This window comes from Chenopodium album, chromosome 8, assembly GCF_948465745.1.
Source record: "Chenopodium album chromosome 8, dcCheAlbu1.1, whole genome shotgun sequence".
NCBI lineage: Eukaryota > Viridiplantae > Streptophyta > Magnoliopsida > Caryophyllales > Amaranthaceae > Chenopodium > Chenopodium album.
Window position 1 is genome coordinate 2,449,620 of NC_137841.1, and position 26,626 is coordinate 2,476,245.

General features: G+C 34.7%; 3 protein-coding genes and 1 pseudogene across 6 annotated transcripts; 3 read left to right on the forward strand and 1 right to left on the reverse strand.

The window, feature by feature from the left end:
• Nucleotides 1-331: 331 nt before the first annotated feature.
• On the forward strand, nucleotides 332-8,993 carry LOC145641563 (carbon catabolite repressor protein 4 homolog 6-like). Its single transcript, XM_081692407.1, has 16 exons — nucleotides 332-577; nucleotides 659-1,034; nucleotides 2,203-2,366; nucleotides 2,783-2,848; nucleotides 3,536-3,588; nucleotides 3,747-3,828; nucleotides 3,963-4,009; nucleotides 4,515-4,596; nucleotides 5,071-5,163; nucleotides 5,242-5,274; nucleotides 5,360-5,451; nucleotides 5,540-6,159; nucleotides 6,244-6,401; nucleotides 7,168-7,253; nucleotides 7,422-7,506; nucleotides 8,588-8,993. The coding sequence occupies exons 1-16, from the start codon at nucleotides 467-469 to the stop codon at nucleotides 8,642-8,644; spliced, it is 2,205 nt and encodes a 734-aa protein (XP_081548533.1). The 5' UTR covers nucleotides 332-466; the 3' UTR covers nucleotides 8,645-8,993.
• Nucleotides 8,994-9,331: 338 nt separating this feature from the next.
• LOC145641564 (chlorophyll a-b binding protein CP29.2, chloroplastic-like) lies at nucleotides 9,332-11,094 on the reverse strand. The gene is made up of 2 exons (XM_081692409.1): nucleotides 10,492-11,094; nucleotides 9,332-9,842 (listed from the first exon to the last, which is right to left on the reverse strand). The coding sequence occupies exons 1-2, from the start codon at nucleotides 10,996-10,998 to the stop codon at nucleotides 9,489-9,491; spliced, it is 861 nt and encodes a 286-aa protein (XP_081548535.1). The 5' UTR covers nucleotides 10,999-11,094; the 3' UTR covers nucleotides 9,332-9,488.
• A 2,321-nt stretch (nucleotides 11,095-13,415) lies between these two features.
• LOC145641567 (syntaxin-81-like) lies at nucleotides 13,416-18,609 on the forward strand. The gene is made up of 7 exons (XM_081692414.1): nucleotides 13,416-13,788; nucleotides 13,948-14,031; nucleotides 14,142-14,246; nucleotides 15,329-15,472; nucleotides 16,470-16,712; nucleotides 16,820-16,951; nucleotides 18,142-18,609. The coding sequence occupies exons 1-7, from the start codon at nucleotides 13,711-13,713 to the stop codon at nucleotides 18,283-18,285; spliced, it is 930 nt and encodes a 309-aa protein (XP_081548540.1). The 5' UTR covers nucleotides 13,416-13,710; the 3' UTR covers nucleotides 18,286-18,609.
• Nucleotides 18,610-19,414: 805 nt separating this feature from the next.
• On the forward strand, nucleotides 19,415-22,160 carry LOC145641566 (3-ketoacyl-CoA synthase 11 pseudogene; annotated as a pseudogene). 3 transcript variants are annotated; one of them, XR_014115462.1, is made up of 3 exons: nucleotides 19,415-19,559; nucleotides 19,942-19,981; nucleotides 20,130-22,160. The product of XR_014115462.1 is annotated as a 3-ketoacyl-CoA synthase 11 pseudogene, transcript variant X2 (transcript). The 3 variants fall into 3 exon arrangements; XR_014115461.1 differs by having other exon boundaries at nucleotides 20,160-22,160; XR_014115463.1 differs by lacking the exon at nucleotides 19,942-19,981 and having other exon boundaries at nucleotides 19,444-19,559.
• Nucleotides 22,161-26,626: the final 4,466 nt, after the last annotated feature.

Genomic DNA, 26,626 nt, shown 5'->3' on the forward strand with positions numbered 1-26,626 from the left:
TGCTTTAATCGCTAACAATAAATATTCAGTGATCAAATTTACAACATACGCAAATTAGATCGTACATGCGAGTGCATGATGCATATCCTACACTCAAAATTACATCCAATTCAAATCAAAGAAACACATAATTATTAACAAATTAAAGAATTAGCATCTCCACCACCTCTTTCGGAGTATAATGCGCATCATGCTCTCGAGTGTATAATCTAATCGCAAATCTGCATATTAAAAAAAAAAAAAAAAAATTATGTATATGTACCAATGTACCATCTACAAATCTTTTACTCCATAAATTGAAAAATAAAATTTTCTAATTAGATGTATAAATCCAAGATTAGAGATGGTAAAATCCTAAAATAAATTGGAAAGAGAGTAAAATGACTTGAAAGAGTTGAAACTTGAAACTATACAATATAAGTGCATGAACTATTAAAAATCTCATATAGTTAACCAACGATATAAAATGCGACAATCCTCTTCATTCTCTCTCCACCGTATCGCCACCGCCATCGTCGACACTCCACTCACCTCCACCTCTACCGCCGCCGCCATGTCCGCCACCATCCGACCTCCGGTAAAACACTCTCTCTCCTCTCTCCTCTCTCTTTCTCTCTCATCTTCTTCACCATCTCACTTTCTCTCTCCTCCATTGCAGTTCAGAGGAGGCCGAAGTCAAGGACAAGGTCGTGGTCGAGGTCGTGGTCGCCGGTACTTTTCCGACCACCCGACCGCCGTCTCCGGCGACGCTAATGTTCAATCTGTTCGTGACTCGAACTCGTCTTTTCAGCGAAGTGCTGATTTTCGCTCAATTAATAGCTTCAATCACAATTACAATCGCAATAATTATAATAATTGTTATTATGATTATAATTCTTCGTCGAATAATCGTGGTGGTGGTGGTAACTATAGAGGTAGAACGCCGTCGTTTAATCGGCCGCATAATCAGCAATCGGGAGCTAGGGTTCAGCGGCCGAAGCCGGATGATCATCGGGTTTGGGAGCTGGCAAAGGTTCCTCCCCCTCCTAATTCTGGTAATTTCACTTTTTTTTATATATATTAATTGTTATTACTAGTAGTTCATCTTTTTTTGTAATTAGGGTAATTGTGATGAAATGAATGGCGGGAATTTATGAATTTTGTAAAAAAAAAGTTTGCAAAGCTAAATTCTTTATTAATTAAATTTTAAAATTAAAGGTTTGGTAATGCTTTGTTTGAGTTTGAATCAAAAGATTACTGTTACTACCTTCCTTTCATATGAGTTGTAACTTTGAAATATTTTACACGTCACATTTAATACCCTAAAGTTGCCACTAATATGAAACAGAGGCAGTAATAATTATTAGAACCATAACAGAGAAAAAAGGTACAAGAGGGGAGCAATTTTGATTATACATGGCGTATTGGTACAAGGTTAATGTTGATTATACATGTGGGCGTACTATATGACCGAGGTTAATGTTTTGCACATTTACTCGTTTGGATTGCTTACATTCTCCTAAATTCCCAATTAACAAAGTAGTGAGCGATTGAGTGTGGGGTGTAGCATCTGCATGTTACACTCGGTGTATCGAGGGCACCTTGTGTTGGTTGAGGGAAAGAACAAGGGAATTGCGCTTGAAGTTGTAAGCTTTGCCTAGAAAGTACTTCGTTGGTTTCTTTTATTTGCAACATTTTTCATTTCATATGTACCAATGCTTTATGTACACCTATGTTCCTTTTAATTTTCTTTATTGTCATTATTTTGGGAGTTAAATAAGAATATTGTGGTATTGCTTAGTTCCCGAGTTAGATAAACCAATTTTTACTAGTGGGAAAAACTTTCAAATGTGTAACATTGGAATAAATTAATAAATTGTGCAAACTAATTGAGTGGGCGTCTGGAGTAGAGCATAATTGATTAGAAAATGTTTGAAGAGCTAAATGAGTAGAGTGGTTGCACATTTCTTGTTTCTCGCTACTTTTTGCGTATACTGATCTTCGGCTACCTTTGATATGTTTACAAAACATTCTCTGGAAGTTCGATGTTGAAGTTTGTTATTGACAGCCTTCTTTTCCATTTTAGCATATTCATTAAGTAATTAAAGTTTGTATTTATTGCCATTATGTTCTTTGGGCTTCTTGTAAAAGACTTAGAAACATCAGCATGGTTTGTGAATCAATGTTAGTACAGCCGACCTAAATTTATTTATGTTTTTGCAGAACGGTTTGTTGTTCTCTCGTATAATATACTTGCTGATTACCTTGCTAATAGCCATCGAAAGCTGTACTTTCACATCCGACGCTATTTTATGAATTGGGAGTGGCGGAAGGGCAAGATACTTTTTGAGCTTCAGTTGTGGTCACCTGACATTATGTGCTTTCAGGTCCCTTCCCTTCTGTATTTACTAAGCTATAGCTATTGTGTTTTATGATCAACAGGAGCTTCCTTTTTTAATTGATTCGCATGTTTGTATTTGAGCTGCTTAAACTTTTCTTCCTGTTTGTCATTGCTCTTTATACTACTGCTTTGTACTATCTTTGTTTTCTGCTGCTGTTTATTATCTACCCTTTGTTTCATTCTGTCTAATATTATTATTTTTCATGTGTCATGGCTTATTGGTCAATTTGCTTCCTTATGCAATAGCTAGTTTTACTCTATAAAAATACCTTCTTTTTTTTTTTTCCCCATGTTAGGTATGTGATACTTTGTTGTTCCTAGCTACCACCATACAGCAGTCCTAATAACTGTTATTCATATTGCTTTCAACTTTGAGACTGAGAAGTTATGATCCATTTTCAGGAAGTTGACAAATTTCATGACTTGGAGGAGGACTTGGGGCGTCATGGGTACAGCGGAATTTGGAAGGTTGTGGTTAACATAAGCACATCATTATTGATTTATGGATTATTGATTGCTGTTTTTGCTTTCTCTTTGAGTTTATCATCATTAAGAAAGAGAGATATTTTCTGGTAATAAATACCTTGTTGTTTCGATACGCAGTTTTATTCTTCACTTGAAAGGTTGGGGAAAAAAAAAATCATTTGTTTGAATAGGCTAATAATTAAGAGAGAGAATATGTTGTACTTTCCTCTGCACTTCTATTACACACGTTGACATCATAATTCTTAGCTCCTTAGGTTTTTACTATTCTAGGAAAATAATGGTGAGCATTAACTTCTGCTGCATGTTGCCTTTTGATTTTGTGCTACCTTTTATGGTGTTAAAGCACTATAGGAGGCAAGGAGGATAAACTATTTAGTCCATTATTGAGTTTCTAAGCTTCTGAAACTAATATGTTGCTTTCAATTGATGTGCCTATGCTGCTGTTCATGGAGAAGTTTAAGACTTTAAGTTACATATATTAAGCACTTGTGTACGGATTTGAGCCGGTGTTAATTCTTAGTTTCCAAAGGGTCAAGCTATTCTTTATGCTTAAGTAGATCCCTGGGGCTTGAATACTGTTGTTTGTATAATTCCATGGAATGGTTGAAGTTTGATGCAGATGTATGTTGAAAATGCTGATGAGGCCTAATTATTTGCCAAATATACCAGATGCGAACTGGTGATCCAATTGATGGGTGTGCTATTTTTTGGCGAACTACAAGGTAAGGAGTCTTTAAAAGCCTAATGCTTTAACTTGTAAGTGATGATGCCATTTGCTACATTTTTTGCTGTTCATGTTGATGTCGTGCGTTTCTGGCCAAGAGAAATGTGTCTTTGAGTGGGATATCTTGTGACATTTGTTCGAAATTCATGGGTTTAGGTTCAGGTTGATGTATGAAGAGTGCATTGAGTATAATAAACATGGAATGCGGGATAATGTTGCTCAAATTTGTGTTCTAGAGGTATGCTGCTGATCTTGAATCTTTCTTCCTTCTCCGAAGTTATGTAGGGAAAAAAGAAGTGTCAACCTTAATATTTTGTTCAGCATGCCCATGTTAAAATGCGTTTTTAAATAATCTTTTCATTTATTTTACAGTCATTAAGTCCAAATCAGAATGGAACTCAGATGGCATCATCAACAAGGTAATGCTTGTTTAAAATATCATTCGTTTTCTGCTGTTATTTTTTGTTAATTTTAATTTTTAGAATTAAAAAATTAAAAATCTTAAAATTAATTATTAAAAAATTTAAACCAATCAGAAGTGACACGTGTATAAATGATCTCCTACAATTGGTACTTTACCGGTAAGGTTTTTTGTAAGATAATACCCCTTAAAGGTTAGATTATTATTGAAAGGTAAGATTATTTTCATTTAACCGACAAAAGGTTGGATTACTAGAATCAGGTTTTCCTTAATTTTTTAATCTTTCTATTTACTGAGCTTTTGTAAGATAGGCATAGTAACTAGCTATGTTATCATGTCAAAACATTTAGTTGTGAATTATTGGAGGTGTATATCTACATGAAAAACTAATAGGGGTCTTTCGTAACATTTACTTTCCTTTTTCTTTTCTTGGCTATCGATTATTAATATGCTTTGTTGCTACTTTGCTCTCTAAAAAATGAAATCTTATTTTACCACTGCAGCTCAGAATCCCCTAATAGAGTCGTCATTTGTAACATTCACGTGCTTTACAATCCAAGAAGAGGAGAAATCAAGCTTGGACAGGTATCAGGAATTAGTTGATAGTTCACCCTTAAAGGTCCTTTGTGCAACAAAATTTTGTATGAGTATGAAGAGTTTTGGTGAAGGCATTATTGCAATTTATGTCGGCATATATATTACTTGTGTAGTAGATGTATAGAAAACTGATTTGCTTCCTCTTCACCCTTTTGCTACTATAAATAGGGAATAAAAAACAATAAAGAAAGAAAGGGCCAATTAAAATATATAGTGTGTACTTCCTTCTGCTTGTTATCTTACTTGATTGGAATCGTTCATGACAAGCTAATCTCATTGCACAAGTGTTCAACTATGCATCTCTGTTTCCTTGATGGCTATCTAAATTTGTTTGTTTATGGCACGTGTGTGTGTGTGTGTGTGAAAAGGACCAGGTCTTTCTCGCTCCATTGTGTATGTAAACGGAGAATGTCCTTGTCCTTGCTGCCTTGCTAATTGGAGTCTTTTTGTTGTTGTATGTAGGTGAGGATACTTATTGAAAGGGCTCAAGCGGTATCGAAGACGTGGGATGATGCTCCTGTGGTCTTATGTGGTGATTTCAATTGCACTCCAATGGTATACAGCTTATCTTTCTCCGTTCTCAAGTTAAATTGGGGCACTTATCAATAAAACTAAGTGTCTTCCTTTTGACAGAGTCCCTTGTACAACTTCATATCTCAGCAGAAGGTAAAGTTGGGACCTTTTTATTCTTTGGAATGACTAGCATCCCTCTATAAATGTCTGTTAAGCTATCAAATCTGTGATTTGGCAGCTAGATATATCAGAAGTGGACAGAGACAAGGTTTCAGGACAAGCCTCTGCTGTAATTAGTCCCCCTCCCAGACAATATGGTTCTTATCCTAGGTTATTTTTTTCTCTCCTCAAATTCTGCTGAATCAATTTTGCACTCTATTCTTTGGTAATAGATTTGTATGTTTTTCCATTTTCTTAGGGAACAGCCGGCTGGTAATGTCGCTAGTCCAGCAACTGTTGAGAACAAGAGTATTGACGGAAAACAGAGTAATTCCCTTGAAAATAAGAACGGATTTGAAAGCTTATCTAACAAACTTCAAACACCTGCTAGCCTGCAGCAACCTCCTCCTGCTGATTCTTTGCAAAATGTACCCGCAAACTCATTTGATAAAAACACTGATATAAGCTCAGATGAAAATGCTGATCAGTTACTCAATGAGACTCTTAAAGGTCCTGATTCTACTTCAGTGCTTTCAACTGAAAATGTTGTTTTCTCTGGTTTGCCACTGAATGAGCAGGAAATTAAAGAAGTTCCAATTTCTGAAGACTTTAGCTTAATGGGCAATACTGATAGATTTTCCTCTGTTGCTGGTAATTCTGACAAGAATGTTGTGGAAAAAGAGACTAGAAACAACTATAGCTCAAACGTTTCTCAATCAGATGAACCTTCAGCTTCAAACCTTGATATAACTGAAAAGGTTAATGAGCTATCACTTGATGAGATTAGTGAAATTTCTGAGGGTGAAGATTTACATAAAGATCTTGAGGAATCTTTGTCTGATTTTAGCAACGGTGGTGATGGGGAACAATCAAGTGTTGGTAAGATTGTAAATTCCTTCGTGGAAGACTAATTGTTAATTTTAACTTAAGGTAGCTTCTGATAACCTGTTTTTACTATTTTAGGTGATTTGGCCCCTGAGGTTGAAACAGTTGATATGAATATACCATATTATGATCCATCTCTGTGGACCACAATGGAAATAGCTACTGCTACTGGGGATGCCAACAGCCGTATTCTTGAGCACCCTTTAAAGCTCAGGAGCGTGTACACAGAAGTGGTGGTAGGTTTTATTTTAGGCTTTTGGCTTTATTTATAATACAAGAACATGTGACATGATCTGGAAAAGGTGTGGTATATGTGATTGCTTTCATGTTGTTCCATGGGCAGGAATAATTTATGTGTCCTAGCTTGGGCTTATACGGTAGTTATGAACTGGTTGATAAATATTTTTGTCAAGATAGTCTACCTATGGTATAGTGAGTCTGTTTCTTCCACTTGATGAAGTGATGCTGCTGACTAAACACTTCATTTTCTTGTTTCCTTGGTTGATAAGAAACCTATATATAATGTTCTTTCTATGCTTTCAATGGATTCCAAATTTTTCGCACATAAAATATCTTTTGTGCAATATTATATTAACCTCGTAAATGTAGTCTCCTAATGCTCTTGACTCTATGTTACTTGGACTCTTCTACCTCTACTCGTGTCAGATTCTCAACATTCGGACATAGGTAGCTCTTTGACCCTTCGTTTTAAACCAAAATCATGAAATTTTTACCCTGATAAGTGGCTGATTGATTTAGTGTTTGTTTGAATTCGGACATAGGTAGCTCTTTGACCCTTCGTTTTAAACCAAAATCATGAAATTTTTACCCTGATAATTGGCTGATTGATTTAGTGTTTGTTTGAACATGTCTTACCCTCTCCAGACCCTGAGAAGTTTAAGATTCATACTAAGCTGCTGCTACAATTGCTCTTATTGTGTTCTCTGTATTAATGATATTGTCTGAGGTCACCTTTTAATGATCTCTGTTTGGGTTTTCTAGGATTCTTCTGGGACAAGAGACTCTAATGGGGAGCCACTGGTAACTAGTTATAACACTTGTTTTCTGGGAACTGTTGATTACATATGGTGAGCTGTACTTCTGCTCCTTTGCTTGTCCTATTGTTTGATTAATGACTTGCTAAGAATTGTGTGATAGTATTCGCTCACCTTTTGAGCTGCGTCTTGTTCCGAACACAATTTTCAGCTCACAGATTTAAATCTGTACAAGTGATATTTTGCTTCTGTGGCATACAGGCGATCTGAAGGTCTTTACACCGCTAAAGCTCTTGCTCCAATTCGAAAAGATGTAATGCAACGTAGTGGGGGATTCCCAACAAAGGTAAATTTCTATCAATATTCATTTTGTACTGTTCTTTTCACCTTAAAATGATATTATTCCAAAAAAATAAAGGTCAGATAAGGCTGCTAGTAAGTACTGATATGTTTCAATGTGGGCTACCCAAATTCCATTCAAAACTATGATTAGTTCTTGTTTGTGCCAGTTGATTCCAATTTGTTCAATATAGTGGATTTCAGATGAAAAGAACAGACACTTAATTGATGGATATGATCAATTTGATTCCAAATAGCTCTTACCATGCTTATGAAAATTGCAGATATTAATTGATCTTGATAGTTGATATTCAATCTCTGAAATGGCAAATCTGCTAGGTTAGTGCTTCAAGTTTGAACCAGTAGTGAGTAGTGTGACTTCATTTTATGAGAAGCAACCAACATTAGTTATTTAGTATAGCAGTAATAGCACACATGAAAATAATAATTCTTATCCTTAAAATGTGTTGCTCAGTGAATAAGTCTAGTGCAGATATATCATGTATTTGTGTGTCTTCTCAGTTTGCTCTTCAAATTTGGATTTTCTCCATTATTTTCCCTCCATTTTCCGTCTTCAAGTAATAAACCTTACAAATAGAAGGTCAAGATCTTCCTAATTTTTCAATCATGCACCCGAAAAGAATCTTGGTAGATCATTATGGATTGGTGGACATGAACAGGCAGCTTGTCTCTTTCTTTTCTTTTCTTTTCCTTTCCTTTTTTTTTTTTTGGGGGGGGGGGGGGGGGGGGGGGGGCGGGGTGGGGGAACAGGCAGCTTGTCTCTTTCTTTTCTTTTCCTTTCCTTTCCTTTTTTTTTTTTTTTTTTTTTTTTTTTGTTGGGGGGCGGGGGGAGGGGGGGGGGGGGGGGGAGGAGGAGCTTGAACCATTCAGTAGCCAGAATTTAGTTGCAGGGCTTGTAGGGTATGTCTGCCCTGTTTCCATATAGCACAGGCTTAACAGATCTAATAATTTTTAATTTTATCTTTATAGTGTTTGTCTCACTTTGCTGAAGTTGCTTGCAGCCTTGCAGGTAGAATTTTATACAGGCATTTGATAGTGATACCTTTTTTATGTGGTTTTTTAATCAGAAATGGGGAAGTGATCATATTGCTTTGGTTTCGGAGTTGGCATTCGCTGAAAAATAAAATGGATGAAAATGTTGAGCTTCAGCAGCTGACATCTTGGTACTTCCATTTAATTGTTCCCTGTTGTGACTTGTGAGTATAGTCCTCTTACATGTTTCCCGTTTGTGGTGATTGAGATAGAAGGGCACCACAGGAACACATAAGGAAAGCTGATCTTTTCAAATTGTTAGAAAATACAGAATTAAATTTTTCTACAACATGATGCATAATAACTTGTGTACATTTGTTTTTATTTTTTGCTACTTTTGAAATCTCTTCCCCTCCCTTTTTTGTGGAGGCGATGAGATTATATTGCCTGTAATTGTTTACTGCCAATTATAAGATATAAAAGCTCTTCTTCAACTGTGTCCATGTTAACTTCTTTGTGCTGTTAGTCATGATTGTTTGCAGAAGTATGTTAGGAAAGCATATTCTATATTCCTTATTTTGGGTGTTTCCAGTAAACAAAAATGGGTGCTTCTAGTTAAAATTATTTCCAAAATGTGTCATAATATCTGCATTTTAGTAACATTGATAAAAAGGATTTTGCATCGAAGCAAAGAATCATTATTCCTTCTATCTGAACTGAGTGATTCTTTTGAAAACAAGTTTTAGTGATTTGTTCCCGTTTATTTGGCTGATTTCTGTTGTTTAGTTAATCTTTGATACTACATTTATAGTATTCCAATAATAATCATACAACCTGTCTAGAGAATGCATTCTTCATTCTACTTCAAGCCCCAATAATCCACTCTTTACAGTACTGGTACAAGATAACAGTAGGCACTTCTGAACTACACAATGAACCCTATATTATGGGCACTTTAAAGATGCTTAATGTATAGGATCCCCAACCAGAGTCATTCTACAGGAACCTGTCCAAGATGGTAGTGTGGAGCGGGTCGCTCAAATGAGTCGCCCAGTTGTTAAGCGGGCCTTTACCGGTAACAGCAGCCTGAACAGCAAAGCCAAGGAAACCAACCATAGCTAGCCTGGCATGCTTGATCTCTGCCAACTGAAGGATCGGCTTCTTTTCCGGGTCAGATGCCAAGCCCAATGGGTCGAAGGTTCCACCTGGGTAAAGCCTCTTTTCAGGGTCAAGCTCTGAATTCCTCTGGAACTCGATGTATCCGATGACCAACACCTCAATCCAGATCAATGTGGTCATTGAAAAGGGAAGTGGTTGGCCAAGGTATGATGATCCTTCAATCAGCTCCACCTATAAAATTTAATCACAGAAGTAATTGTCAAGAGAAATTTAAGTATTTCCCCAGTAGTGCTACAGTAAAAAAAAAATTAATTAAATTTAAAAAGAAGGCATAAAGACTACCCGTTAATACTACGTATTTGTATTTTATTCATTCTTGAAAGTTCAACTCACTTTCTACTCTAAGGTGTTCAAAATTCAACTCATTTATACTTAGATTATTTATTTTTGGCAAACCCCTTTTACCTCCGTAATTTTTTTTTGCTGTACTATTTAACTCTTTCCACTCATTATTTCTTACAAAGTATTATATCCACAATTTTCTTACAAAACTACTGTAGCTTTCACTCCATCTTTCTCACTTGTTTCATTAGCCTATTTCTTTTTTTCTTTTTTCTTTTTTTTCCATTTATTTTTAACCAACTTTTCTAAAAACAAGTGTTTATATTAACTTTCAGAACCAATATTAATATGCAACTTTAACCTGAAACAATCATCATTTTGATCTGAAATTGTACATATGTGTCTAGTATGATTTCCTGTTAAAACATCTAGATTTCATCATTCTACAAATTTCCTTATAGTAAAATCATTTTAGACAACCAAGCAAGACATTTCTCTGAACAATGAATACAAACTCAGGAAATCATATTATACTTACCTTGCCAGCATCTTGCCAGGTGACACCAGTAAGCCACTCAACAGTCAGAGCACCAAGAGTAGCCAACATAGCCCATCTGCCATGGATCAGCTCACACTCCCTGAACCTCTGAAGCCCAAAAACCTCACTGTATGGCTGCAAAGCTGTGGACTTAACATCCTCCGACTCGGTCCGGGTCCCAATAATGTCACCAGCCAAGTTCTTGGCTAAGTTCTGGTCCAAACCATCATAGTCATATTGTAAATACTCAGCAGGCTTTCCTAGCCCAAATGGGTCGAACCCATAATCACCCACTAAGGTCCCATCTAAATACTCTGGGGCCTTGGCACCAGGGTACCATAATGGGCGGTCTGATGTTGAGCCTGATTTGGGCTGGGCCTTCTTGGCTACTTTCTTGGTTCCAAACCCGAATCGGCACGTGACCTTTCCTGAGTTGGATGGCACGTCAGGAAGACGAGTCCCGATGAAAGATGAGGTGGCGGCAGCGGAGGCCGAGGCCGAAGCCATGTTTGATTTTATTTAGTTGTTTAGATGGATTGGTGGTGGTTATGGGAGGTGTGTTGAGAGTTTAGGACTGAGAAGTGTATGGTTTAGTGGTATGAAATGTTTTTGGTGGGGTGTTTTATTTCTGATGTTTGGGTGATGGGCTATCTAATGTGGGCACTTGTAAGGCGTTGGATTGAGGGAGAATATCTATCTAACGGGTGAGGTAGTTTGGGCCTTATCTTATCTGATTTTGGTAATCTAATTACTGAAGCAAATGTACATGTCATTTTCCTTGGCCCACTTTAGTAGCGTAGCTGTCTTTTTAAAACAAAAAATCCTCAATTTTATTTGTGAAGAGAGCAATAAAGACAATGATATAAACGCAAAGAGCCAAAGAGTCATCAAGGCAATAATGTAGTCTATGAAATGAAGGTAGTAGAAATGGTTTAATAAGGTCAATAACGCAAAGAGTCATACGGGCAATAAATCAATAATGTAGACCTCAATTTCAAATTATTTGCAAGACATGAAGTGATGAAGGTCGTTGATGAGATTTAATTTCATGTGTTTAGGTGGTACGGAGTATATTTTAAGACTTTAACCAACAAAAACAATTGACATCCACAATTTTATTCATCTTTGATAGTGGATAATTGCACATAAGCACAATTTTGGAGAACTAACCTAACACATGCTCAATTATTACTTATAAGTTTACCGTTAGTCTCGATATAAATTCAATAACTTATCACTTGATATTACTGGAATGAGTATAATCAAATCCTAATTGAACTAATAATGTATTGTCACCCTAAATAATAATTGTCTCATCTTTTCAATATATTGTTTAACATACATCCATTTTTACCCATTTTTATTCACAAAGAAATTAATTAGATTTGGCACTTCTCTTTAGTGTGACTTATTCTTAGTCCAAGAGTTTTGATAATTGTTTATTTTACAAAATTTTCATAACTTTCCATGACCACTAAGAACATGGATGTGTGACCACTATGGACATAAATATGTGTTCATAGTCGCTTGAAATGTCAAAGGGGTCAAATTTAATTTGTTGATTGATGCTGACTCTAAACTCTCTAGTGTAACACCCTCAATTTCTAATCACAATTCATATTATGATACAGTAGATTTTTTTTTTTAATTCAAAATAAATCTAGGTTATTATCAATCTAAAACTTCACTTATGCCCAAAATCTTGCCCATTTGCTTTTCTTCTTTTTGAAAGACATGCAACGTAATTATTGTGTTCTATTAATTTTTGTTATTAAAATTAATCTAATTTATTTGAATTTATTTAAACTAACCTTACTTATCTAAATATATATATATATATATATATATATATATATATATATATATATATATATATATATATATATATATATATATACACACACACACATTAATGTTAATTTAACAACATTTAATTATTCCATATCATTACATTTAAAATCTTTTTATAAGTGAAAAAAGGTCAAAACGGAAAGATTATAAGAGAGTAAGAGACTGAGGGAGTAATTAAAAAAAAAAAAAAAAAAAACCTATCTCACGATAATTTTTTAGGTCGCGTACTCAAGTTGATACTCTATGTATTCTGTAGTTTGTTTGCTGCAATAGCAAATGCCCCCCAAATACTATCACTCCAACCTAGAGCCACAACCAGACACTAGCCACTAGTTTTGGGGTCAACTCTCACAGTCACATTCATAATTCTTAATTGCACTTAACTCAAAGGTGAGTAAATTTGGATTGGGCCGAACCTTAGAATGAAATCTCACGGCCAAACTCGCAAAAAAATGTCAAAGCCAAAAAAGTGTGTTTTTTTTTTTTTTTTTTTTTTTTTTTTTTGAGTTCGTGTTTAGTTAATAACCCTACTGAATCGACACCTTTTACAGATTAAGCCAACCCAACTTCACAGGTCAAATTTGAGAGTAGAGAAAGTATGGGAATTCTCTTACTCCCAATAAAAAGTAGTTGGTAGGGTTCGAATTTGTGACTTCAAAGTCACAAGGTGAGTTCCCCATCAATTCTAAAGCTTGGTAGATAACTAGATTTATTATTGTAAAGGTAATGAGATAGATCTTGACCATCATGTTGTCGTGTTATAAGTGTAAATGATAATCCCATTATAAAGATATATCATAAAATCCATAAATTATTGATTTGTTTTTTCCTTAAGCGAGTTGATTCTTCTTTCAAAAAAAAAAAAAAAGCAAGTTGATTCTTGTTAGTTATGTGTTGGAATTCTCAACAATAACCCGACCTACTTAGCTAAATGTGCCGTTTCGTGTTGACCCATTTAATTAAATGTCTCCTAAACCTTTGACATTAACTTGACCTTTTTGTTTCTAAATCCATCAAATTATAGAATGACTACTCGTACAAGTATACTGTTATTACTGTAAAAATAACGTGGTAATCTTCAGATCGTATCTCCCCTGTCTAAGTCCTCTCTTCGATCTGCAGCGGCGCGTTCTAACACCCGCTGTCGTAACTCACCTTTTCTCCCTCCAAAATCTTTTCTTCTCTCTACTTCTGGAAATTTCTACTAATTTGCTTCAATTCAAAATTTCGAATCGTAAATAATACTCTCTCATCAATTTGCTGAAATTCCTTGGATATTCTGTACAAATCGCTGCAAATTCACTTCATCTTTTATCAAATTGAGTTCAAATCATACAAATTTCCTCTGCTGTGTTGTATGATCCAACAATGGCGAAAATTAGGGATAGGACTGAGGATTTCAAAGATGCTGTTCGCCGTCAAGCCGTTTCTTTCGATTACAACGAGGTACATTTCCCAATTCTCTATTTTAGGTCAAATTCAAATTATTGATGATTGATTGTATTGGAATTACTTTAATTATCATAATATAGATTATAATTGTATCTTGATTGATTATGTAGAATGAATTTGAATTCTTATCAACTTTCAATTTTGGTGTGTTAGTCTAAAATTGCTGCTATAATGGCGTCATTCATAATACACAAGCCTCGCGAAAGGACTCCGTTCATGAAATCTTCGTTGAAAACAGTAAGCGGATCAATTTAATCTTCGAGGCGTTTGCTTTGATTGGACAAACATTTTTGATGCATTGCGATGCTGTAATGTGCTGATTTTGCTTGCTATTTTTTAATTTATAGCTTGAGAGCATTGGAGAGTTGGAAAAATATTTGATGAAACATAAGCGCGATTATGTTGATATGCATCGGACTACTGAACAAGAGAGAGATAGCATTGAGCAGGAAGTATGTTCTAAGCTATCTTTATGTTGGACTTATTGTGTATAAGTATTGTTTTGTGTTCGGCTTATCTATAATTTATTGAACATTCAAGTACTTGTGGCAGCATGTTAAGTCGTAAGTCTTGAACAAATTGATTGATTCTAACCTCATACTTTACCATGGCTTTGTCAAATTTGTTTGATTTTCTTTTTACTGTATTTAGATTAATGAGTTTGTGGTAGTGGTTTTAATGTTAATTACTCGTGTTTGGATCAAAGGTAACAAATTTGAGCTCTTCTCTGTAATTAAAATGAGCACAGCAACAAATAAACAAGAGGAAAGACAGAAACTTGATAAAGATGAAGCTTTTTTGATAAATATTGGGATTTCATACAGATAACTGTCCTTCAGAAACATATAAGACCTTTGCTCTTCATAATTAGCCATCAACACGGCAATATTTGCCTGATTCTTTGTTTAATCTCTCTATATATCGTTATACAGTGCTCCTCAATTCATACCCTCTAAGCTTTCAAGCTAATCCATTCAATGTTATCTAAGTGAAGCACATTAATCTTTCAAATAATTACAAACCTACCAAGCTGAATTTCACAATTACCTTTGGAAAAATGTAAGACCTTGGCAATTTATAATTGATCATCAACAGCTAGTAAACAAAATAACCTTGATCTTGTACCAAGGGATATACCATCGCTTACCTTAATCATAAGAGCTTAAATCGAGCTTCAATTTGTCTAGCTACTAATGATACTAAGGCAACAACAATGCACCACATATATTGCTCATCCAAAAGTCTAAAAACTTACTACAAGACTGTTTCACTTGTCTTTATCTGCTATTACATTATCACATAGAGAGGCATGTTATGCCTAACTATAAATTGTTGTACAAATACTCCTCAATGTGTTCACTCTAATCTCTGAAATTATCCACGCTTTTGTTTTCGAGATGAGCACATTAGTCACATATTATTTATGTCATGATTGTATATCTGATCATTTGATCAATAAACCTTATCAAGTTCATTGAGAAGGTAATTAGTATTGATATTGAGTTCTTTGACATTTGAAATTTGTTCTTTGCAGGTTACTTCTTTTGTTAAGTTGTGTCAAAAGCAGATAGAGGTTCTAAAAGCCAGTATAAGTGATGAAGAAGCCAATTCGAAGGGCTGGCTTAGTATGAATACAGATGGTTCAAATGCTGATATTATTGCACATAAACATGGTGTGGTATGTGATTTATGATGGTTGTAGTTAGTTTCTTATCCTGCTAACTAGCTCAGTATGGTGCGTGTTGAGGTGGGGTTGGGTTTTGGCTTTGCTGGTATTGTTGCTTTTCCTCCATTCTTTCATGAGACCTTCTGAGTTCAGAATGTTGATATGTCTCTAGGTTTAGCTACCTTAAATCAAGAAGCAAATTTTGTTGTGCTGTTTCCTATATTTGTGTTATGCTTTTATGTCCTTCACTCCTTGGTTTGTTAATGGATCACGGATGTGTCATGTGACTCATGTCTCAGTGGCCCAACTTCAACAAGTAGATGAGATAATCTAACTTATTAGGCTTGATGAAAAATAATGAGGATAGTTAATTTGTGTGTCAGTCAGTTATTGTATACCTGTTCGCAAATTGAGATACCATAAGAGCAACTTTTTTTCTGTTGGAAATTACTCATCAAACTTATTGGAAATGATTCGAACTTATTAGAATATTCTGTTGTTGTGAAATGAACTTGGGTATTAGCTGTTGGAATGTATTGGAAATTATAAATTTTTCCTGAAACTTAATTTCTTAAGGTAAAAAGAACATAGCCTTTGGACATTCTCCTTTTATGCATCAGTTCCTTTGCAAGGTTGCCCTTTTCTTTTTAAGAATTCCCTCTTTGTTATTGGTGTATGACTACCGTTCCTGTTTTTATGTCTTGAGCAGTAAGATCTCACAATTGCCAATCAATTTTGTATGGTTTACTCACTGGCAAGTGAATCATGTCCCACTATTGGTTGTTTGATGTGAAGAATGTGGATTAAAAGTTACTGATTCATTATGGCAGCTAAATGTTACAAGTACTTAGATTTAGTCGATTAACTAAACTGACACAGTTGGAAGTTAAATTATTATGATTGCATTGTGTGGCATCTACATTGTTGCGATTTTGTAAAGAAGATAATTCCTATGTTTTCTAGGTTTGGCACATTTCCCTTAATCCCTTATTTCTGAAACAATATACAGGTTTTGATTTTGAGTGAAAAGCTTCATTCAGTTACATCAGAATTTGATCGGCTGAGAGCTATACGGTTCCAAGATACACTTAATAGAACAATGCCCAGAAGAAAAAGAAGCCGTGTCCCCGATAAAATTTCAACAGATCGTTTGAAATCAAAACATCCAGAGGCCACAGAACCTGATGAAGTGGAACCAAGTCCCCAAAGAGTCCAAGAACAGCTTTTGGATGATGACACTCGTGCACTTCAGGTTATAAGTTGCAGATGCATCATGATACTTTGAGTAGTATCAATACACACTTTATAGTTAGTATTTGGCTGCAGAATTCATCAGAATAACAAAAAAAGTTAATGTAGGTGGAGCTGAGTAATCTCCTTGATGCTGCTCAAGAAACTGAAACCAAAATGGTGGAGATGTCTGCACTGAATCACCTCATGTCTACACATGTTCTCCAGCAAGTTCATCAGATTGAGTATCTATACGATCAGGTGAGATTTGATATCATAGTTGATGGACCTTGAAATTAAAGTGTTTTTGCTAAAACCGAGCAACGAATTTTTGGTCTTTAGTTAAATTTAACAATTGTGTAATCGTGCCATCTATGGAATGCATTCTGAGTTTCTGATCATCACCAGTATGTTAAAGTGAAAAGTAATCTTTTTGTTCCGATTTCCAAATCTAATATAACAACTGTGTAATTGTGTCGTCTATGGAATGCATTCTGAGTTTCTGATCATCACTGATATGTTAAAGTGAAAAGTCATCTTTTTTGTTCCAATTTCCAAATCTATCTTGACCTCATATTGTAATCATAGTATGATTTGCAGCTTTTATATTTTTCCTTGTTATAATCGAACTTCTTGCAAATCTGTGATATTTAGTAAACCAAAGACATAAATTGCTCCATCAAAGTAGAGCAATTTAGATGAGCATTTTTTTCATTACTGCCAGTACCCATGGCATATTAAAGTGCATCTTATTAGGCCTAAGTTTTATGTATAAAAGTGTTGTGCATTAATATTTAAAGCCCTCAAATTATGCTGTACGTATTATATATATTCAAATTGTTAACAGCTATTGCCGTATGATGGAAGTAGAACTTGCACATTCCATTAATTTGCTTTTTACCATGGTTAATATGACCATGGTCCAAGTTTCATGTTCATATAAGGCCCTTGAAGTGCTTGAACCAACTGTTCATGTGAATTTATTTTTTTCATGAACATTGAAAAGTTTAACGATCATGGTTCATATTTCATCTGTGTCCCTTAGTTCCTTGAACTTCTTTGTGGTTCCTTTTGTGGCGACAAGTTGGGGAGGTCGTATGGAAAAATAGCTCGACACCAGGGTGATGTCAGAGCACGTACATGTAGCTCTCAGGAGGAGAGAGAAACTCATGAGCAAACTCTACCCCAACAAATAGGGATCTTGAGTTGCTTTTGGGTGGATCTTCAGTGATGTATACTCTCATCTAAAAAATAACTGTACTAAAAGCCATTTGATTTGGAAGATTTGAGTTCTGGGTTTTTTTTTATTTATTTATTTGTTTATTTTTTTATTTTTTTATGTCTACTGTTATTTAATTGTCATCACAAACAACTGTGTTAGGTATTATGTCTATAAGATCATCTGAGAAACCTTGTATTTACACACCATTTGCTATTTTTTGTCTATTCAGGCAGTTGAAGCAACGCATAATATGGTGCTTGGCAACAAAGAGCTTACTCAAGCCATACAGCGAAACAGCAGTAGCAGAGTGTTTCTTTGGCTGTTTTTTGTTGTACTTACTTTCGCAATCTTATTTCTTGATTGGTATAGCTGATGAATGTAGTAGGTATAGAGGATTCAGAAGCTGCAAGCTAATTATCAGTCATCAATCTAAAAGGCAGTAGAAAATATGTCCACACTTGTGAAAAAATTTCTTTGTATCCATCGTTTTCAGCCTGATATATACAAACTAGGAAATTTCATACTACACACTTTTTTTTTTCTTGTTTGAACTGTTGGTCCCTGCGTGCTAACATGTTGCAGACTTGTAGAAAACATGTTTACAACCGTGTCATCAACGAAAGTTGGTTTGGATGTTGGATCTTATCTTTTCTTGTTTTGAAGAATTTTTCCATTCAGCTTCAGATGGTTAAGGACACATCCCTTCTTCATGAAAGACAGCATCTATGCCCTTTTACTCCGTCGTATACTCTACATATTCCAATGAAAGTGGCCGAATCAGTCGGGTTTTGGTTGTAGTTAAAAATGTTTGGTGAAATTTTGGTTGTAATTTGCATAATTAAACTTTGATGATTGAAACTCGCAAAATGAATACTTTTATCAGTTGCAATTGACAAATTTTCTTTTTTATTTTATAAAAAAAAAAAAAAAAAATGCTAATCTCAAAACGCTGCTCAAAGGGCGTTTCCAAAATGACTTTATTTAGGAAATTCCAAAATGACTTTGCTACTGGTATATAAATCAGCTGTTTGACCAATCCAATCCGCTCTTTTTTTGCTTTAAACCGCTCTTCACCAACCAAACAAGTCGTCAACTTAGATTCCAATTTCCCAAAATAACAGTCCCCTACAATCTGGTAGTTTGGTCCCACCTTTCTGCTGTTCTGCATCATATTTATTCACATGGTATCATATGCTAAATAATGTTACACATTATATTAATCATTATACTACTTCAGTTTTTTTTAGAGGACACATATTATTTATTAGGAAGTTTTTTTAGTTGTCACGTTTTCTTTTTGGGTAAATTTTTTACCTGCATTTACAAGCTACCCCACTTATTTTTTCATTCTTTCTCGTACTCTTTTCTCCCCTTAATATATGTGTCTAAATCAAACGCGTCAACTAAATAGAAACAGAGAAGGGACATCATATGATTTTAATATAATATAAAGATTATTAGATTATACACACTGTTCTTCTACGTATTACAGGCTGCATTACAAATATATACAAACATCCTTCATTTGAATTATCAAAAAAAACAAACTCTTACTTCTCTCATTCTGTTTTTTCACGTTTCTTTGGTTTCTCCGAATTTTGAAGGAGAAAAAGTCGACATTTTTCATCTCAAAATCTTCAATTTCAGGTGATTTCCTTTTCTGAGTTTCATTTATTTTGCATTATAATCTCACTTTTAATTTCATGCTTGTTTAGTCAGATCTAATCTGTTTAAGCTTTGGTTGACAATCTGGTTGTTTATTGATCCCGATAAAAAAAAAGTAAACTATTGTTTGAAGTAGAATTGTTAGTTGGGGTCTTTATGTCGCTTTTTAAGTACCCGTGTTGGATCTTCGACTCTCTAATAGGGTTTATGGCCTTATCGACACTTAGTTTTTGGCAAATTTATTGAAGCTTATCATATAATTAGTCGGACAATTGAACATGTACCCGTGTGTGAAATTGAGTCTGAGTAACATAGAACATTATCGATTTTCTCTAATTCTTGGGTTTTGTATTTATTTTTACAGGTAATCCGTTGTTCTCTGACACCCAGTTCCTGAATTTGAGGTGATTTTCTTTATAATAAAGAATGGATTTTTATTTATCTTTAATAAATCTATAACAATCTTAGGGTTTAGACTTTAAATAATCAGGCAAAATTTTGCATTTTCAAATATACCCAGTTAGCTAAATATGATCATGTTCTACTTTTCAGGGAGTAATTCTGAATAATTTGTTGTTTCAGGGGCCCAAATTAATGTATTTTTGATCTGATTGAGTAAATTGAATTGTTGCTGAAGAAGTTATGAGTGAACAAAATCCTGCCACCCCCTTAATGCCCAATTCAAATTCAAGAAAGCTTCCTGATTTTAAGCAATCTATTAAGTTGAAATATGTCAAATTGGGTTACCATTACCTCATTACCCATGGAATGTATCTGTTCCTATCACCTCTTATTGTTGTCATTGCTGCCCAACTCTCCACTTTCTCTTTGGAAGATGTCTATGTCCTTTGGGAGCATCTTCGCTTCAACTTAATATCGGTGATTGTATGCTCGACCCTGCTTGTTTTCTTGGCTACCCTTTATTTCCTTACTCGGCCTAGCCCTGTGTACCTCGTGAATTTTTCGTGTTACAAACCTGATAATTCTCGGAAGTGCACGAGGCAGATTTTCATGGATAGGTCTCGTTCCATTGGTACGTTTACAAAGGAAAACCTTGAGTTTCAAAGGAAGATACTCGAAAGATCAGGACTTGGTGAAGAAACTTACCTTCCAGAATCTGTTCTTCTCGATCCTCCTAATGTGTGTATGCAGGAGGCTAGGAAGGAAGCTGAGATGGTGATGTTTGGAGCCCTGGATGAGCTGTTTGCTAAAACGAATGTGAAACCTAAGGACATTGGGATACTGGTAGTGAATTGCAGTTTGTTTAATCCCACTCCATCATTGTCTGCAATGATTGTTAACCATTACAAGATGCGTGGCAACATTGTTAGTTATAATCTTGGTGGAATGGGTTGTAGCGCTGGATTGATTTCAATCGATCTTGCTAAGAATCTTCTACAAGTCCATCCCAATTCTTATGCTGTGGTCATTAGCACGGAGAACATAACCTTGAATTGGTACTTTGGAAATGAGAGATCGATGTTGGTTTCTAACTGTTTGTTTCGGATGGGAGGAGCTGCGATTCTACTCTCAAACAAGAGATCTGATAGATGGCGGTCCAAGTATCAGCTTGTTGACACTGTCCGAACCCACAAAGGTTCTGATGATAAGTGCTTCACTTGTGTTACCCAAGAAGAGGATCCCGAGGGAAAAGTTGGAGTTGCTTTGTCAAAGGATTTGATGGCTGTTGCAGGAGATGCCCTCAAGACTAATATCACTACTCTAGGCCCCTTGGTGCTTCCTATGTCAGAACAGTTGCTTTTCTTTGCCACTCTGATAGGAAAAAAACTCTTGAAGATGAAACTAAAGCCCTACATCCCAGATTTCAAACTGGCTTTTGAGCATTTCTGCATTCATGCTGGAGGAAGGGCTGTTCTTGACGAGTTAGAGAAGAACCTGCAGCTCTCTGATTGGCATATGGAGCCTTCGAGGATGACACTCAATCGATTTGGGAATACCTCAAGCAGCTCCCTGTGGTATGAACTGGCTTATTCTGAAGCTAAAGGGAGGGTTAGGAGGGGAGATAGAATATGGCAGATTGCGTTTGGTTCTGGTTTCAAGTGTAATAGTGCAGTCTGGAGAGCTCTGAGGGGAGTGAATCCCGAAAAAGAGCAAAACCCGTGGATGGATGAGATCCATTTGTTTCCTGTGGATGTCCCAAAGGTATCGTCAATTTCAAACTGAGACAAGGTTGATGAGCCAGCAGTTGCAGCTAAGTATCCCTCTTAGTTGCAGGGTGCTTTGAATGGTTGAAGAAACTAGTTCCTTTCAATTGCTTCTTTTGCAGATTTAACCTTTCTTCGGGGTTGCAGTAGATGATACAGCTGATGCCTCTTGTTGGCATGGAAATGATAACGAATTCGCTTATGAAGTAGAGAATTTGTTACACTCAGATAAATGTCTAGAGTTGATAAGAGAAGTAGGAAGGTGTGATTAGGTGGAGATTAGAAAGCCTACTAATTTAAGTAGTGAACTATTGATGGAATTAAGCTAGTATTTTTCTTCTTGTTTCTTGGGGTAGACTTTTTGTGTAATTGATTGGTTTAATCTTTTTATTTAATCCGACCATCCTATTGCCTGCGATTTCTGCCAAAGTAAATATTAATGATTGAATCTTGAATAGGTTTTGCTAGTTAATAGTGTTCAATCTCAGCTAAATATGATATTTAACAGCAGTATCCTTCATTAAAGAAAATTCAATAGTTTACTGTTGCCTGTACAAATTTTTAATATGTAATTTTTTTTCGCACTTGAGCATTGATTTCGAATCTAGTTTTATCATAGTTACAAAGACTATGGTGCTATTACCTTTTTGAAGTTACCAAGTTTTTTTTTTTTTTTTTTCATAGGCTCGAATGAGCTACGAGGGCATATATAAGAAGTAACAAATGGGGGACTTAGTTTTCATAACTATGCTTAGATCTTATTAGGAGTATTGAAGTATTTTATTGTTCAATTTTTCAAAGTTGTTGCAAAAGTTGTGTTTTAAATTTTGTCATATATAAACTTTTTTTTACTGAATTGAAATTATTATTGCCGAATATTAGATTTGTAAGGTGAAGAGAAGAAAGTCTCAAGTTAAAAGTTCAAAACAACACCTAATTCCAAAAGTTACAACACAACTCATACAAAACTATATTTAAATAATTTTAAAACAATTCAACTTAAAAGCTAATCTTTATAATGCGCAGAAAAACGCTAATAATAAACTAAAATTCAGACGCAAAAGTCAATTAAAGGTAAAAGAAACCTATCTTTTTTTTTTTTTAGTAAACCGATATTAGCAACGTCCTTCAACTATCACATTTAGTGAACAAAGAACTATAACAAAGATTTGACGACCAGTTTGGTAGGTGCCCATAAATATTGGTAATGGGAATGAATTTGTATGTAAATTTGTAAGGAAAATTAAGGTTCAATTTCATGGTAATAGTAGTTAACCCCAAAATCCCAAATTGTCCATTTTTCTCTATAAAATTTCATTCCCAACTAATACTTCATCTCAAGTGATAAATAAATGGTAATGATAAAACGTAAAATATAATAATAATAATGTTGAAACCCATTGTATCCCACTTGTGAGTGTCCCACGTTGGAGGAATAGGAGAGAAAGTTCCACTTTATAAGGTAGAGGAGTTACTCCTACTATTGTCAATTGGTTTTAGTGTGGAAGCTCCAAAGCCTTGTTTGTGGACCAAACTCTCCTCCTCCTTATTCGGGTTGCCCAGGCCCATTTCATATTGTTTCGAAATTTAACATGGTATCAGAGCCCAGGTTTGTTGGGCCGTTTATAACTGGGCATGTAACACCCCAATAATTCTCCCTTTTCCAAACCACTTACTTTAAATAAAAATAGAGGAGAACCATTGGCATGTTACCGCCACGTGTTAAAACGTTAAGGCTTTATCAAAGTATTGCAGCGGAAATCCAACTTAAATCTTAAAATATATAATTTAGAAAACCAATAAGTCAAAGCTTACAAATTGGAACCATAAAGGCCCTTATTTAAAACCAAACCAATAATCAAAGTCCCAAAACATAATTAAAGTAGTAAAACATAAATAAGTTCAACACAAAGAACGAATACTCTCAATCACACCAATCCCTTGACAATGCGTATGTCAAATCCCCGAACTTCACATCATCAAGCTAACCTGTACAATACTGCTCCCCAATAATACAAATGTAATAATTGGATCATCACAGGGCCATTGAAAGGCGAAGGCCATGACCAAAAGAAAACACACAAAAGCACGCAATCAGCAAAGCTGAGTACATACAAGCTACAACGTACCAAGCCTAGCATGCTCAACTAATTAAAGTAAATAAACATACAACATAAATTCATTAATCAAGACTCCACACTTAAACAATTCAATCGACTCAACATACTTGCTAATCAATTCCAAAGACTTGACTCTTTATATTTAATTTAATTAATTTAGTTGGAGTAAGCAATAGACGAGGTTGTCCAATCCACCAAATCATTTTGGTCCCAAATGACCATTTAAAATAAAAGTTTAGCGCGATGCAAGAATGGGCGCGACTCCATTCTCACAAAGTTAGTCTAGGATCCCATCTAACTTTCATTACAAAATAAAAAAATGTAAATACCAAAAGAGAAGAGGACATGTTGATCAAACAAGCCTCGGAAAGCCACGGGCTACCACCGTGTACCCCAACCCATAATTGTCAATACTCTAGAAGTGCACGCTTTCCAGAGTTTTATTGCTCATCCATGTTTCACTTTACGTGATTACAATTTTAATTAATAGCCGACTCAATCAAGAAGACCATACATAACAATCATACATCAATTCGCTTTTAATCTTATTTAGGACAATGGTGATCACATCACAAGTTGACCTTTAATTCCATTAAACTTCCAAATTATCCAAATTGTTGAACATAGTCAACTCACCTAGCCATTTCGGCTTAATCCACTTTTACTCAACATACTAACAAGTCATGCTTGATTTATAAATAAAATAAATAACAACCTTGTGGAATAATTAATAAATTCATTCCACTTAAACCATTCAATTCCAATCCTTTAATAATCCAAATGTGGTTAACAAACCAATCCAATAAAATATGTTTGTATCAACATTCCATACAAATAATTAATCCAATATAATTCAACATGTTTGCATCCATAATTCCATACAAACATAATCAATTTACCAAAACATGTCTCATAAACATAAGCACATGAATTAATTAAATGTATAACCAAACAATTTTCATCCAAGTGTTCTCTAATCATGAAACTTAGTTCTTTTCTTTGGTACCTAAACATGATACTACTTACAACGAAGTAGACATGTACGTACCTCGTATAAACAATCCTTTGTGCCACTTTTAATCACTTAAAAGTCTCCTAAGAAATAATCACTTCCTAGAAAACAAGCAACAATAATAAATTAATACTTAACCAAATTTCCAGCAATATAATTTAGATTAAAACTCCTTAAAACTTCATTAAAAACATGTTTTTATGGTTAATTATGCATTAGAAATACAATAGGAACAAAAGCCCCAATTTAATTAGTCATAAGAACCCTAAAATCCCAATTTAAATAAATTGAAACCCTAGGTTTTTAAAATTATAAAATCTGAAAATTATAACAACAATTATAATCTGAAATTATTAGTTTAAAACATAAAAACATGATTTTGATACTAAAAATATAAACTTTATACTATAAAATCAAAACCCAAAACTAATTATAAACATTAAGCATAAAAAAAACTTCGTTAAAAATCAAAAACTGCCCGAAAATCATATTTAGAGGCTGAATTTGGCCACGAGAGGGTGGTGCTCACCACCAAAGGTGGTGAGTCTTTCTTAAAACATTGTTTCCACATGGAAAACACTACTTTTTTGTCAAAATCGGATGAGTTCAGAACCTGATCGGGATTAAAACGGGATTAATATTAACGAACCAAAATCTAAACATTAAAACACGAATTTACGTGTTCAAAATAATCTGGAATTAAGTTAAACTAATTAGTAGTATAATCACAAAAATTTCGAAACATCATTACTATAAAAGCCCTAAATCGATTGTTCATAAAAACCCTAAAATCATGATTTTCAATGATTAAAAACCCTAGGTTATTAAATTTACAAAATCTGAAAATTATAACATTTATAAAATCTGAAATTATAAAGTTTAATCATCAAAATACAATTTGATACTAATTAAATTAATTTCAAACAATAAAATCAAAATTCATAATAAATAATTATAATTACACAAATTAATAAAACAAAGGAGAAAGAAAATAAGACTAACCTTTTGTGTGGGGAAATTTTTGGGATGTATGGGGTATTTATAGGAGAGAGGGTAGTAGGGTAAGTAGGGATATTGGGCCTCATTAAATTAATGGGTCAATTAAGAAAGTAAACTGGGTTAGGTTTGTTTGTTGGACATAAATTATAGAAGGAAGGTTCATAAAAAGTTCTTTGTAATAAAATCGTTTATCAACCCCAAAAATAATTTGAAACTTTTGAAATTAAATTCCGGAAAAATACAAATAAATATTACAAATAATATATAATTTCATTTATAATATATTTTAAAATATGGGGGATTACAGGGCATTTGTCAAGCCACTGGTTAAGGGGCCTCTATTGGATGTTCATTCCCAAAGAGGATTTATATTGTACCTTCTGGTGTGCTCTAAGTTCTAAGGACACTCATAAGTGAGGGGGAGTGTTGAAACCCATTGTATCCCACTTGTGAGTGTCCCACATTGGAGAAAGAGGAAAGGTAGTTCCACTTTATAAGGTAGAGGAGTTACTCCTACTATTGCCAATTGGTTTTAGTGTGGAAGCTCCAAAGCCTTGTTTGTGGACCAAACTCTCCTCCTCCTTATTCGGGTTGCCCAGGCCCATTTCATATTGTTTCAAAATTTAACAAATAATAATAATAATAAAAAAAAAACTTATGCTTTAGGATGAAATCACATTTCCATGGGGATTATAATGTTAATTTCTTTTATAATTTACATGTAAAACTATTCCCGTTATCAAAATTTATGTT